Below are 14,880 nucleotides of genomic sequence, written 5' to 3' on the forward strand. Positions count from 1 at the left end.
CCAACCACAAAGAAAAAATCAATTTTTCAAGTAAAGAAAGGACTAGAAGTATCACTGAATGATGGTGTAGTACTCTATTGAGATTGGCAGTAAAGTATTTCAATGCCAAATGACGAAAAGAGCAATAGGAATAGCTTTTGATAGAATTAAAGAAGTGAAAGTGAGAGCTTGCGCCAGCGATTTCGGGTATCGCCAGCGGATGTCTCAAGCCAACTTTCCTTTTAATTTTTTTTTTTCCTAAAATGGCTAACCTAGCAACCTCAGCAGCACCTCTTTTTTTGAAAAAAAAAAGTAAACCATGTCAGTTTCTTTTTTTCATTAACCAAATCGGATGGAGTTAATAGAGAGACTTGATTGAACTAATTTCATAAGTTTTAAAAATTGATTACACTTTTTGGAAAATTTCATAACTCGATTGCACTTTTGTAATAACTTTTTGGGACTTTTGATGCACTTTTTCCAAAAAAAAAATATTGAACATTTAGAGCTTATAGAGGATCAATGAAGTATCAAATCAATAACTTAATAAAAAAATCTTATGGACACCCATTGGGGCGAGGCAATCTAGCACGCTCGACTTTAAACTTCGATTCAATGCTTGTTTTGTGATAAACGGACCACAACCAAATGCCTTTTAGGACAGCAAGGTGATGAAGATTAGAGATGGATGAACTCGAAGGGAGCGTGGTTTACTCATGGATTGGGCTGGATAGACATGATTTTTGTTTGGGAATTCATTGTCAATTTTTCAATACGTTTCATAAAATTAGGGATTTGATTTTTTAATCCTTAGCAAAAGATATGTGAATTTGCATTATCTAACGACATTCATGCCTCTCACTACATCTATTGCAATCAAGAAGATTGTGCTTTTTGTTACATTGTGGGAGAATCGACTTGAGGAGAACATTGAAACTTTTGACATCATTTTCCTCACCTCGTTTTTTCATTTCCAATCACACATCATTAACACAGTGATTTAAAAATATCACCTCGGGATTATTTTTATTTCTCAGTACCATCTTCAAAATCCTAAGAAGAATGAATTGAGTCGTGGCCCGACCCAGCAAGGACGCCAGGAAGGGTTCCTGTCGTCCGCCGTCAACGAGGAGCCCAAGGTAACGTTGCCGGCAGTCTGAGCTTTAGCGGAAAGCGGAAGCGGAACAAGTACTAGGAGAATTCCTAATACTACTGAAGCCTTGTCAGATGAAGTTTGCGTGCTCCTTGAGCGGAGCTACATCGGCCTTTAAATTGAAACCCGCATACGCTAACAGAAATTTCTATTATGTTCGAGCTTGTCCCGTACGTCCCGTCATTGAAGGCCAGGTGGCTACTCGTTCTCCGCTCAAACCAGATCTATCGCACTTGGGATGTCCATGTCAAAATTATATGACATATTATCTAAACTAATGATTTTCACCAAGTCTTCTAATCTTTTACAAGTGGTCTGTCTGTTAAGTTGAAAAATTGATGATTTACTATTTCGCTCAAAGTTTATAAATTCCATATCATGTTGGTAAAATTCCACTAAGCTAAAAGTAAGCCACTAATTTCACTAGTAATTTGTTAATTTCGCTAGTAAAATTTTGTTTCTGGTGGCAATTTCCTAAATAAGTTGACATGCTTAGTATTGAACGTTACTAGATTTCATACTTAATCATTGAAAATTATTTATGAAATTTAAAAAAAAAAAAAAAACGATGCCCTCAACTCATGAAAAAAAAAATGACTCATTGAATTTAGTCATTTTTTAAATATAATTGCTTGATCGATCATTTTTTGATGTGCGTCCCTAGCAACATGTAAAAGTGATTCTTAAGCTTTTAACAATTTGGCATTTGCTTGGCGATTATATCGGTGACACGTTGAATTTAACTCACTCAAGGTATTGGCTGTTTTGGCCCATCCTATGCTGCGCCTCACGGTTTTGTCATTTGTCATACAAGTGAGTACTTTTTCAAGAGGTCACCCTTCCTCATAGTGCCTCTACCTAAGTAGGTTTAACCTCGGAGTTCCAAATTGCCGCTAAATCAAAAAGCGCCTCCGTGAGTTAATTCTAGTTTTTACATATATATCCTAAATTGCTCTGTCTGTTCCGTGTGGTTTACTTATGTCCTCTTTGCTATTCTGGAAGCCATTAGGAGTCGTTCCTAGTCCAAGCCCTTTAGCCCTAGCAACCACTCTCCACTCTTGTTGGACCGAATCCTTATAGTATCCAAATGAGCTATAACATCATCACCTACTTCCAGTGGCAATGGCGTTTCCTCTTGTGGATTTTCATGCCGTTGTTGATGCAAAACATGTAAAAAGTGCCATGTGCAAGTGGAAACATGTATTTAAAAATGATATTGTAGATAGCTGTTTTTACCATGATAAGAATTCACCAAACTTGTTCACTGTTACAAGTTTCCAGTAAAAGTTGAGTGGCAACCTTTTTATCAAGTTGAACTATTTATTTACCAACAAGAGAACGATTCTGTTCTGAAATGGTCAATGAACTTGAAGTTACTAATTTCACTCTTAAGGTACTAATTTCACGGCTACGTTTTCATTTTGAGTGGTAAATTATATTCTACATGAAGTTGGTAAGTTCCTTACTCTGCCGGTAAATTATAACAAGTACTAGAAGGAATCTTAACATCACTGAAGCCATGTCAGATGAAACTTGCGTGCTCCTTGAGTGGAGCTACTTCAGCCTTATGAATGAAACCAGCATTCTTTATAGATTTTATTCTTTGTATGCTCCCGGAGTCTTTCCCATGGCTCGTTTGAACCAAATTGTGGACAGATTTTGCCCATGTCAACACATATATCTAGTCTTATAATAGTATTACTTATTTTTGTTTCTTTTTTCTTGAAGTATCTTATTAGTTATATTTTTATATTCAGCAAAGTTTGTTGGAAAATCAACTTTAAAATTGGGTAGAACAATGAAGTGAGATTTTGAGATATGATATCACTTTCTTAAGGATTTATTTGCTCCCATAAAATTGCTAATATTCAACGGCAAATTTCCTCCAAGATACAACAAAGTCTCAGTGAGAATATTAGATAGCAATTCTAATATTTCTCCGAATCTCTCAAGGAAAACAATTCAAAAGGATGGTTGTAGTTTTTGGAAAGAAGACCTGAAAAAAAAAAAAAAAAAATTAGCGAACTGTTTTCTCAAAACCCGACATATTTATGTTGGTCTTATTGAACAAAGACATACCTTCGGGAAAAATTGCAAAATGAACTAATACAATTGCAAAAGACCATTCAGGAAAGGTTGCTAATTGAACTTGTATGTTTTCCAAACGACAACTTGAAAAGATATAAAAATTTCGGAATAAAAATAATAATAATTTTTTATTAAAAAATTCAGAATTTAATCATTTCGAAAAAAATTGTAGTTTTTGGAAAAAAAGACCTGAAAAAAAATTAGCGAACCATTTTCTCAAAACCTGACATATTTGTGTCGGTCTTATTGAACAAACACATACGTTCGGGGAAAATTGCAAAATGAACTAGTACGATTGCAAAGGACCATTCGGGAAAGGTTGCTAATTGAATTGGTATGTTTTCTAAACAACAACTTGAAAAGATATAAAAATTTCGGAATAATAATAATTTTTTATAACAATTCAAAAATTAATCATTTCGAAAAAAAAAAAAAAAGCTGAAAAAATAAATACAACATTTTGATTAACAAGATAACCTTATGGAATATAATTAAAAAAAATAGTGGATTAGGGCTAATTAAAACGCAAGCGCTCAAGTGAGTCAAGTGCGCCTAATAATTGCGCAATCATACCCGCATCCAGCATGCGGGTATTTTGAGGTGTGGCTCACGCCTCATTGCTGTTTCTAAATAAGCTAGAAAAACTCACACATTATGTGGTCTATCTCCTCCTAACTTTTCTATGTGGGACAAAGAAGAAAAGCATTCTTGTTTGTTTTGCAAACCAACACCCAACAAAGTTTACAAAAAATTATCTTATAATAGTATCGTTGATATTAAATTTTTCTGATGGTTATATCTTTATAAATTTAATTTCTTTTTTCTCCTTTTTTTTTTTTTATATAAATCAGTGGTGAAAGAAAACTTTCAAATTTAGAAAACGGCGAGGCTACACCACAAGCTTGCGGGGACCCTCATATTTTTGAAGGAACAGCAAGAATTTGGAAGACTTTGACCAAACGTCAAACAAGTTAAGTTGGAGACCTTATGAGTTATGGAGAAGAAGGCAAGGCTCGTAGTTGATTCAATACCTACGAATTCGAACCAATTACTAAGTTACTTCGTGCAAATTGAATAATTCAATAGTAATCATAGATATGCTCGGACGTACCAGGAAATTTGCTTGGTCATCCTGCATCAGGCATGCACTCAATGGATGCAGACCGTGGTCCGTGGCGTTGTGGTGATTCAATGCTTAAAATGAGACGAGTCTTTGTGCAACTTGGAAAGAAATGGTTGCAACAATGATGAATGAACATAATTCTACAAATATTCTACTAAAGTTTGCTTATAGTAGTTTCAGGTTTTGAAATACTTGTCTGTTTGACTAAATAGAGTGACGTAACGATATTGTATTCTCATGTACTTAACAACATCAAGCAAAACTTACTGCATCTAAAAGTAATTTGATTAACATTATAACTCGATTGCACTTCTACAATAAGTTTAGGACTTTTATTATGCTTATCATATAAAAATATAGAGCATTTAGAGCTTATGAATGATCAATGAATTATCAAGTCAACAAAATTAAAAAAAAAAAAATCATATTGAACTGATAAAGGAGCTTGAAACTGGAGGTACTAGGACTTCAACAACTCATTCCAACATCTGAGTGATTTTCTTCATGGTTGGCCTCAAAGCAGAGTCTTCTTGGATGCACCATAATGATGTCATCACAAATATTTTCACCCTCTTTATGTCACTCGATGCCTCCTCATCGCTCTCCACTAGCTTAAGTATGCTCCCGTCGTGGTAGCAGTCATACACCTAGTCAACTAGCACAATTTGAGCTTCAATTTCCGCTTCCGGCTCATAGTTCTTTCTACAGCAAATGAGCTCGACCAACAAAATGCCGAAGCTGTAAACATCTACCTTGCTAGAAATAGGCATATTCCTGAACCATTCTAGTGCTAAATAACCTCTAGTTCCTCTGACTCCAGTGACGGTTCGTGTTTGGTTTGCCATCAAGAGCTTAGCTATTCTGAAATCTGATATTTTTGCAAAGTGAGAGAGCCATCAAGAAGAATATTTTGAGGCTTGATGTCGCAGTGGATTATATGCCTAGTGCAATCATCATGAAAGTAAGAGAGCCCCTGTGCAACACCACAAACAATTTCTATTCTTTTGTACTAGCTGGGCCTTGAAATGCTAAATAGAAAATCCGCCAAAGTGCCATTGCTCATGAATTCATACACCAGTAGTCGATGTTGACCTTGATTGTAGAATCCAAGCAACTGCACTAAGTTCTTGTGGTTAGTCTGGCCAATTGCACTCACTTCTCTTTCAAACTCCTTTTCGTTTTCTCCAGTCCTTGTTGCCAGCACTTTTACTGCCACAAAGTTTGTATCCTCAGATTTGAGAACACCTTTGTACACTGTTCCAAAAGCACCCCTACCTAGTTCTTCTTTAAATCCATCCGTTGCTTCTTGAAGCTCCGGATAAGTGAAAGTCTGCATGCCTGTGGCTTGGTTGATCTTGACTGGTCATGACAACTTAGAATCCCTAGATCGGAATCTTCTATATATTAAATGGGTAATGAGGAGTAGAAGCAAGTTCACAAACACAGAGCTACTCAACAGCACTGATTCAATGATAATCAGAGTGGAATTCTTGATCAGCGCTTCCATTTCCTATAGATTTTGAAGTTGAGTTATTTATCCTGACCTTGATCAGCGCTTTTGCAATATCACTACGATCCTCTCTTCCATTGGAAAGAGGGATTTCTTTTTCCAGCAATTTCCATTGTCGCCGAAAATAGCAAGTGCACATAAACAATCAGCCAAACAAGCCTCTTTGCAACTGTCCTCGGTTTGCGCCGCGGTACGCTCGTAATCAGACATTGGCCAATTTGTATAAGGCATGCTAAAGAAAGTGAACTGGTCCGTTTCAGGCCTACTTTCATCACGACTCTGCGGTACGAAGTCCTGTCTGCATCCGTTCATCTCGTTTGTTGAATCTAACAGAGTATACCCATGTGGGCAGTGGCATCGGGGCCTCTGATCTTCTCCAAGAGAACAATAGCTGTTGAAGCCACAAGCTCCAGAACCCATAGTTTGCGTGATGCTTGTGCATATATTTGGAGGGACTGGGGAAGAACGGGCCACCACCCAGCCCATTTTCATGAGAGAACTTGAATCAGAGTGGACATACTGCCTGAAGACCCCGTCGAATTCAAGGATTGCTCTTCGGTAATATCTGCTGGCAGGGAATGTGTCTGAGGAGACGAGTTGGAGCAGTGTTCCATTCCTATCCGTGAGGTAGACCTGACCACTTTGATTGAATATCAATCGGAAGTCGTTGCTCGTGTTGCTATCCCAGTAAGTATCTGAGGCAACCCACGGGTCAGGAGTGGCATAGAATGCGAGATTTCCGTCGTCTCCCAGCATGAAGTGGAATCTCCCGGCGGAGTAATTCATTTCGGAGTAGCGAGCATTAACTTTAGTCCCTTGATCTAACTGTTGCGTAGGCAGCAACGTGTCGGTTGGTTGGCTGAACGTCTCCCACAAGTTGACATGGTTCTGGCTAACTAGGACAAAGTTCCCTGTGTCAAGCATGGCCGCATACGCTATACCAGCGACAGTCAGGCTAGGAGACCACAACTCTCTTCCATTTGGGTTGGCAAGCACAAATCAGCCATCGGCGGTCAACCAGATTTCTGAACCTTCTGGCGCTAGATTAATGCCGTTCACCGACTAGACTATGGTCTTGTCCTCTATCTTCTCGAACCATATAGCCAATAAATGAGCCCCTCTTTCCATTCTCCGGAACCCGAAGGCAAACTTGCCCGACGGTGACAACCAGGAAGAGTTCTGGTTGTTCGCCGTCAACGAGTTGCCCAAGGTCAAGTTGCCGCTGGTCTGAGCTTCGGTGGAAAGGGGAAGTGGAACGAGTATTAGAAGGATTCCTAGTATAACTGAAGCCATGTTTGATGAAACTGGCGTTCTCCTTGAGTTGAGCTACTTCGGCCCTAAGGATGAAACCAGCGTTCTTATAGAGATTCCCCACTTTTCCATGTTACCAGAGTCTCTCCCGTACGTTCGGTCGTTCATGGCAGGCGAGAGAGGCGACCATTCCTCCTCGGCGTAGATGCGATTGCTCCTCCTTTTCTTTACAGCAAGTTTGAACCAAAGTTGGGGACAGTCTTTGCCCGTGTCAACACATGTATCTATCACTATCTTTGACCAAAAAAAAAAACACATATTTCTATATAGAATAATGATTTTACCATATGGTCTGAAGTTTTATAAAAGCTCCAACTGTAGTAAAAGAAAATGATTAATTAAAATAGAAGGTGATATTTGTACATATATCTTATTAGTCAATCTTTTTTTTTTTGTACTAATAAACCATTTATTTAACAGCAATTAATAAACCGTTTTAGAGTATATAATGAGTTCCTTGATTTTGTTTCTTTTTTCTTGAAGTATCTTATTAGTTCTATTGATATATTCATCAAATTTTCTTAAAACATTCTTATAATAATATCATCGATATTAATTTTTCTGATAATTATATCTCTGTAAATTTTATCTTTCTTCATTTTTTTTTCCAAAATTATCAACACTAGGATTATTTAAAAATTTATTATCAAAATCTGTATTTTCATCAACACTCTTACAAGAACATATTCCTTATTAGATCTCTTTTTACCCGCATCTTAATAAGTGAGGACACTATATAAAAGAAAAATCGGATGAAACCCTAATGATTTGACCCATTTTTACCGCCTCAATATGAAGTTTATGATTAAAAAAAAAAAAAAAGTTAGCCAAATAGAGCCGTTGTCTAGCGTACTACGGAAGAGTAGGTGAAGAAAGACTTGTTAGATATGAATATGGCAAGTTGACTATTACCATGTGTGAAATTTTTTGCATGCAACAAATGAAGCCTTGTTCATTCAATTCCCACCATCTAGCCCAATGGTTAAGATTTTCAATCAATATTGATTGAAATGATAATATTAAAAATCATTAAAATATTTTAGACTAAATTAACTAAATTAAAAAGTTGAAAAAAAAAATTATTTCTATTTCAGAAATTAATAAGTTAAAAATTTCAGCTTCTAATTTATTTGATTTCTTTATTTCTGGAATAGAAATTTATTTCAGAAATATAAAAATCAAATTGTATTATCAAACGGATTTCTGTTTTAAAACTGTTCGAGAAACAGAGAGAAACAGAGAAATTAAGAAACTGAAATTTTATCATACGCGCCTAAAAGAATGAGTGTTCCCCTTCTCACTTCTTTTCCCCTTCATTTTGACTTTTCAGCCTTTTTTTTTCTCTCTTTTTTGGTTAAATCAACCGAACCCCACCACTTCTTTGATCCAGGCAAAGAAAAAGTCCAACTATTACACGATTCAAGGCCCAAGTTCACCTGCCAAACTCGAACTGGACGATGGAGGACTGAAACGACGACGAAGTGGTGGATTGAGACAGCGGTGGGGTGGTGGTGGTTTTTTTTTTTTTTTTGGTCAGTCCTACTCTATTCCTACTCTACACTCACTCTCGCATTTTTGCCCCGCCTCAGTAGGGCGTAGTGAGTCGAAACCCACTCCGAAACTTACACGTCCCCACCCCATCCCCCGGAAGGTGGAGATTTAACCCTTCACCTCCCCCTTCCATGTTGGAAGGGTGGCCACTGGGACGAAGGGTGGCCACCGGGACGAAGGGTGGTGGTGGTTGACTGGGAGATGTTTGCGTCTCAATGAAAGGGAAGAAGAAGAGAAAATAAAAGAAAAGAGAAGAGAGGGAAGAGAGAGGGAAGACAGTGACGTGAGATGAAGGGGCTTCTAGCGCGGTGGGCCCAAGTGACACGTATCATATGGTGAATGGAGTGGGATTTTGGGAGAATCTTACTCCTACCCAATATTTTATTGATCACATTCTGGAGAGGAAATCGAACCAAAGTAGGATTCGGTCAACAAGTCCAATCTTGGACTTTTCTCTTTACCTTTTTTGCTTTCCTTGTGTCGTGACTTCCGCAAGAAATAGTAAAGAATAATTTTTCTTCCCACTTTCTTTTTCTTGTTTTCATTCATTTACAAAATTCGGACTTTCATTTTAGGCTCAAACTCGAGACATAAAGCAAGCTAGTATACTCGACTTTAAACTTCGACTCAGTGCTTGGTATGTGATCAATAGACCACAACCGAATACATTTAGGACGGCAAGGTGATGAAGATTAGAGATGGATGAAGTTGAATGGAGCTTGGTTTACTCATGGATTGGGCTTGATAGACGCAATTTTTGTTTGGAGATTCATTATCGACATTTAAATTTTCACCTAATTAAACTTTTTCATAACGTTTCATTAAATCAGGGATTTGATTTGTTAATCCTCAGCAAAAGATATGTGAATTTGCATTATCTAAAATTCATGCTTCTCACTACATTTCATTGCAATCAAGAAGATTGTGCTTTTTGTTACATCATGGGAGATCGACTTGACGAGAACATTGAAGCTTTTAATATCATTTTCCTCACTTCTCAAGATTATTGTTATTTCCAAGTAACATCATTAAAATCCTAAGGAGAATGAGTTGTGGCCCTACCAAGCAAGAATGCCAAACCCTAACCTGAGTAATTTAGCGGGGCCAGCCACATGAAGATGAAATTGGGCCACATGCTCTTAAATTGAGCATGCATTGTTTGGAGCTTAAGAAGCATCGATACTCTTCGAGATTTTGTATCGTGTCTAATACTCTAACACCAACACTCTTTGAGAGTCTTTGTATCATGTCGACACTCCAACACATGTCAGACACTCTCCGACACTCTCCGACACTTGGTCAACATAAGTTAGAAAATCTGATACTTAATCAACTTTCTCAATACTCTCCGACACTCGAGTTGGAATTCCGATCTACGAATTGTTGATACGTGATTCCGAAATGTGAGGTCAATTTTGAAAATTTTCAATAAATAAGGGGTCAAAATGTATATATGTGAAAAAATAAAAAACAATAATAAAAATAATAAATGGGAAAAAAATATCTAGTTTCTCTTATCTTCGACACTCATTTCCTATGATACACAATTAACTCTGAAGTTTTTCTCTTCTTTTCCGACACGTCCGATACGCGAGTCCAGAATGTGAATTGCTTTTTTTATCTTTAAGTTTTATGAATTATTTAAATAGAGTTGAATTTGTCAAATTAAAACAATCAATAATTTTAATAAATTGTGGATTAATGTTTTTAGAGTAAATTCATTCTAGGATTTTTTATTATTTATTTATTTGTGAATTTGAATCAAATTAGTTTAATTGAAATAATTATAAAAATAATAATTTATTATGTATATATAAAAATATACATTTAATATACAATGTATCTCAACGTATCAGAATTCTCTATTTTTTGAAAAACGATGTATCGACGTATCATGTCATATCATGTCATGTTTGCGTGTCGCTTATTGCGTACTAGTATCAGTGCTACTTAGGTTGGAGATCTTGAAAATTGGAGGAGCATGAAGTATATACATTGAATGGAATGGCCTCATGCATGCATGCAAAGGCAACAAGCTCAAAATTGTCAAGTAAATTTCTGCTTCGCCAGGTGCATTAATGGAGGCATTCATCTACTTCTTTGAAATTGTTGCAAGCAGACTTTTCCAAAGTGAAACAACCAAGAGACAGAATACCCTTGACCAACACATCGTCCATTCTATCAAATTGAGAATATGACATGAAAAAGATGGCGAATGCGCTAGCAGACGCCATAGCTGACTGAGACAAACATGAAATCGAACCCATTAAGCTTCTGGTGCAAATCAATTCTTAGATTTGTATCTTCAGCGTCTCTCCGTTGCCTCATCTCAGTACATTTTCTAGTTTCGCCCTGTTTGATTGCTTTGACTGCAGCTCATTGCGTTGTTTATACAAGATCTCCAATGATCATTTGGAAAGGAACACGTATGCTTAGAAAAATTGTCTGCCTTGTGTTGCTTCTCACAATTTCTCAATGGACGAATCAAGAATCGTTTGATTATGCTTCCAACCACGTGATTTGCGGACTGGGATTTCTTTGGTCTGGAAGAAGTTGGTTGCCAAAAGTAAGTGAGTGTCCCTTCTGTATGAATAAAAAAGCAGCAGAACTGTTGAAATTGGGATTCCAGGTCACCGATCCACGACCTGAGGATCGGCAAGTTTCATATGGTTCTCATCATCTAATTCAGCAGATGAGGTCTGTTTTGCTTGGATCAAGTTAACATACTCTTCTACTGTGTCCAACGCAATTTTGATGAAACAAAATGTCGATGAAAATGCCTTGATTGAATTCCTAAGAGATTCAACAGAATAATGCCTGTGACTTTAAATTTTTCAGCGACTGATTCTGCATTATTTGATATGGTTACTTGGTCACTCAACCATCAAAGTCTCTCTTCATAGTTGCATGCGTCATCGCATGCAATCCCTTTTGCCAACAATCGTCAACTCTCGGATACATGCGAGGGAATGTTAAGCTTGACGGATGAATTAGCTTATTTAAGCGGGATCCACGTGAAGACATTATGAAAATGTTTGATTTGGCGTGATAGCACTTACAGACAACACGAATACTTTCTATGATTACAGACAACAGTTGTCTTAAATAAGCAAAATCATATTGAACTGATAAAAGAGCTTGAAACCGGAGGTACTGGGACTTCAACAGCTCCTTCCAACATCTGAGTAATTTTCTTCATGGTTGGCCTCAAAGCCGGGTCTTCCTGGACACACCACAATGCTGTCATCACAAATCTTTTCACCCTCTTTATGTCGCTTGATGCCTCCTCATCGCCCTCCACTAGCTGAAGCACGCTCCCGTCATAGTAGCAGTTATACACCCAATCAGCCATTACAATTTGAGCTTCAATTTCTGCTTTCGGCTCATAGTTCTTTCTGCAGCAAATGAGCTCAACCAACAAAATGCCAAAGCTGTAAATATCTACTTTGCTAGAAATAGGCATATTCCTGAACCATTCTGGCGCTAAATAACCTCTGGTTCCTCTGACTCCAGTGGTCGTTCGTGTTTGGTTCGCCATCAAGAGCTTAGCTAATCCCAAGTCTGAGATTTTTGCAGTTAGAGAGCCATCAAGAAGAATATTTTGCGGCTTGATGTCGCAATGGATTATATGCCTAGTGCATTCCTCGTGCAAGTAAGAGAGCCCCCGAGCAACATCACAGGCAATTTCTACTCTTTTGTACCAGCTGGGCCTTGAAGAGCCAAATAGGAAATCCGCCAAAGTGCCATTGCTCATGAATTCATACACCACTAGTCGATGTTGACCTTCATCACAAAATCCAAGCAACTGCACCAAGTTCTTGTGGTTAGTTTGGCCAATTGCACTCACTTCTCTTTCAAATTCCTTCTCGCTTTCTCCGGTCCTTGTTGCCAACACTTTTACTGCCACAAAGTCTACATCCTCGGATCCAAGAGCACCTTTGTACACTGTTCCAAAAGCACCCCTACCCAGTTCTTCTTTGAATCCATATGTTGCTTCTTGAAGCTCGTGATAAGTGAAAGTCCGCGTGCCTGTAACTTGATTGATCTGGACTGGTCGTAACAACTTAGAATCCCTAGATCGGAAGCTTCTATATAATAAATAGGTAATAAGGAGTAAAAACAAGTTCACAAAGACAGAGCTACTCAACAGCACTGATCCGATGATTATCAAAGTCGTATTCTTGTTTTTCTTCTGGTCGTTTCCTGTGCATTTTGAAGTCGTGTTATGTATCCTGACCTTGATCAGAGCTTTTCCAATCTCCCCGGGATCCTTCCTTCCATTTGAAAGAGGGATCTTCTTTTTCCAGCAAATTCCATCGCCGAAAATGGCAACTGCGCAAAAACAATCAGCCAAGCAAGCCTCTCTGCACCAGTCCTCGGTTTGTGCCGCGCTATGCTCGTAATCAGACTGTGGCCAGTTTGTATTGGGCATTTCACGCAAATCGAATTGGTCTGTTTCACGCCTACTTCCGTTACAATTCTGTGGTGCGAAGTCCTGTATGCATCCGTTCATCTCGTTCGTTGAATCTAACAGAGTATATCCAGGTGGGCATTGGCATCGAGGCCTCAGATCATCTCCAAGAGTACAGTAGCTGTTGAAGCCACAAGCTCCACTACCGATATCTTGGCTGGTGCTCATGCATATATTTGGCGGGACTGGGTAAGAGACCCTCGACCAGCCAATAAGCCGGCCAGAACTTGAATTTGCCATCTTAGGGTGGATATATTGCCTGAATACCCCGTCGTATTCAAGGATCGCTCTTTGGTAATATCCGCTGGTTGGAACTGGGTCTTCAGTGATCATTTTGAGTGTTGTTCCATTCCTGCCCGTGAGGTAGATCTGACCACTTTGATTGAATATCAACTGGAAGCCGGTGGTGGTGTTGGTATCCCAGTATGAATCTGAGGCGACCAGTGGGGTAGGAGTGGCATAGAGCACGAGATTTCCGTCGTTCTGCAGTGTGAAGAGGAATCTCCCGGCGGAGTAATTCATTTCGGAATAGCGAGCGTTGAGTTTAGCCCCAAGATCTAGCTGTTGCGTTGGCAGTATCGTATCCGTCGGTCGGCTAAACGAATCCCACAAGTTGACGTGGCTTGCGCTCGCTAGGATGAAGTTCCCCGTGTCAAGCATGGCCGCATAGGCTAAGCCAGTGGCGGTCAGGTTAGAAGACCACAGCTCTCTCCCTCTCGGGTCGGTAAGCACCAGCCCGCGGTTGGCGGTCAACTGGACTTTCGAACCTTCGGGCGCAAGATTATCGCCATTCGCCGACCAGACGATGGTCTTCTCCTCTATCATCTCGAACCATATTGCCAGCAAATGAGCCCCTTGTCCCATTTTCCGGAACCCGAAGGCGAACTCGCCCGACGGCGACAACAGGGAAGAGTTCTGGTCGTTCGCCGTCAATGACTTGCCCAAGGTCAAGTTGCCGCTGGTCTGTGCTTCGGTGGAAAGGGGAAGTGGAACGAGTATTAGAAGGATTCCTAGTATAACTGAAGCCATGTTTGATGAAACTGGCGTTCTCCTCGAGTTGAGCTACTTCGGCCCTAAGGATGAAACCAGCGTTCTTATAGAGATTCCCCACTTTTCCATGCTACCAGAGTCTCTCTCGTACATTCGGTCGTTCATGGCAGGCGAGAGAGGCGACCATTCCTCCTCCGCATAGATGCGATTGCTCCTCCTTTTCTCCACAGCAAGTTTGAACCAAAGTTGTGCACAACCTTTGCACATGTCAACACATATATCTATCACTATCTTTGACCCCAAAAAAAAAAAAAAAAAAAAAACATATTTCTGTCTAGAATAATGATTTTACCATATGGTCTGAAATTTTATAAAGCTCCACCTGTAGTAAAAGGAAATGATTAATTAAAATAGAAGGTGATATTTGTACATATATTTTATTAGTCGATCTTTTTTTTGTACTAATAAACCATTTATTTAACAGCTATTAATAAACCATTTTAGAGTATATAATGAGTTCCTTGATTTTGTTTCTTTTTCTTGAAATATCTTATTAACTCTATGGATATATTCATCAAATTTTCTTAAAAAATTCTTATAATAATATCACCGATATTAATTTTCTGATAATAATATCTCTATGAATTTATCTTTCTTCATTTTCTTTAATCCCCCTTTTTTATAGAAATCAATGGTGAAAGAGA

The 14,880-nt window shown here is 38.6% G+C and overlaps 2 protein-coding genes across 2 annotated transcripts; both read right to left on the reverse strand.

Moving 5' to 3' along the window:
- Positions 1–5,892: 5,892 nt before the first annotated feature.
- LOC120292102 (G-type lectin S-receptor-like serine/threonine-protein kinase LECRK2) lies at positions 5,893–6,777 on the reverse strand. Its single transcript, XM_039309983.1, has one exon. The coding sequence runs from the start codon at positions 6,775–6,777 to the stop codon at positions 5,893–5,895; it is 885 nt and encodes a 294-aa protein (XP_039165917.1).
- Positions 6,778–11,781: 5,004 nt separating this feature from the next.
- LOC120292103 (G-type lectin S-receptor-like serine/threonine-protein kinase LECRK3) lies at positions 11,782–14,215 on the reverse strand. The gene has a single exon (XM_039309984.1). The coding sequence runs from the start codon at positions 14,213–14,215 to the stop codon at positions 11,831–11,833; it is 2,385 nt and encodes a 794-aa protein (XP_039165918.1). The 3' UTR covers positions 11,782–11,830.
- Positions 14,216–14,880: the final 665 nt, after the last annotated feature.

The sequence above is a fragment of the Eucalyptus grandis genome, chromosome 3, assembly GCF_016545825.1.
Source record: "Eucalyptus grandis isolate ANBG69807.140 chromosome 3, ASM1654582v1, whole genome shotgun sequence".
Taxonomy (NCBI): Eukaryota; Viridiplantae; Streptophyta; class Magnoliopsida; order Myrtales; family Myrtaceae; genus Eucalyptus; species Eucalyptus grandis.

What these genes read in the sequence shown, in the direction of transcription:
- LOC120292103 (XM_039309984.1), bottom strand. Translation starts at nt 14,215, where the DNA reads ATGGCTTCAGTTATACTAGGAATCCTTCTAATACTCGTTCCACTTCCC.
- LOC120292102 (XM_039309983.1), bottom strand. Translation starts at nt 6,777, where the DNA reads ATGCTTGACACAGGGAACTTTGTCCTAGTTAGCCAGAACCATGTCAAC.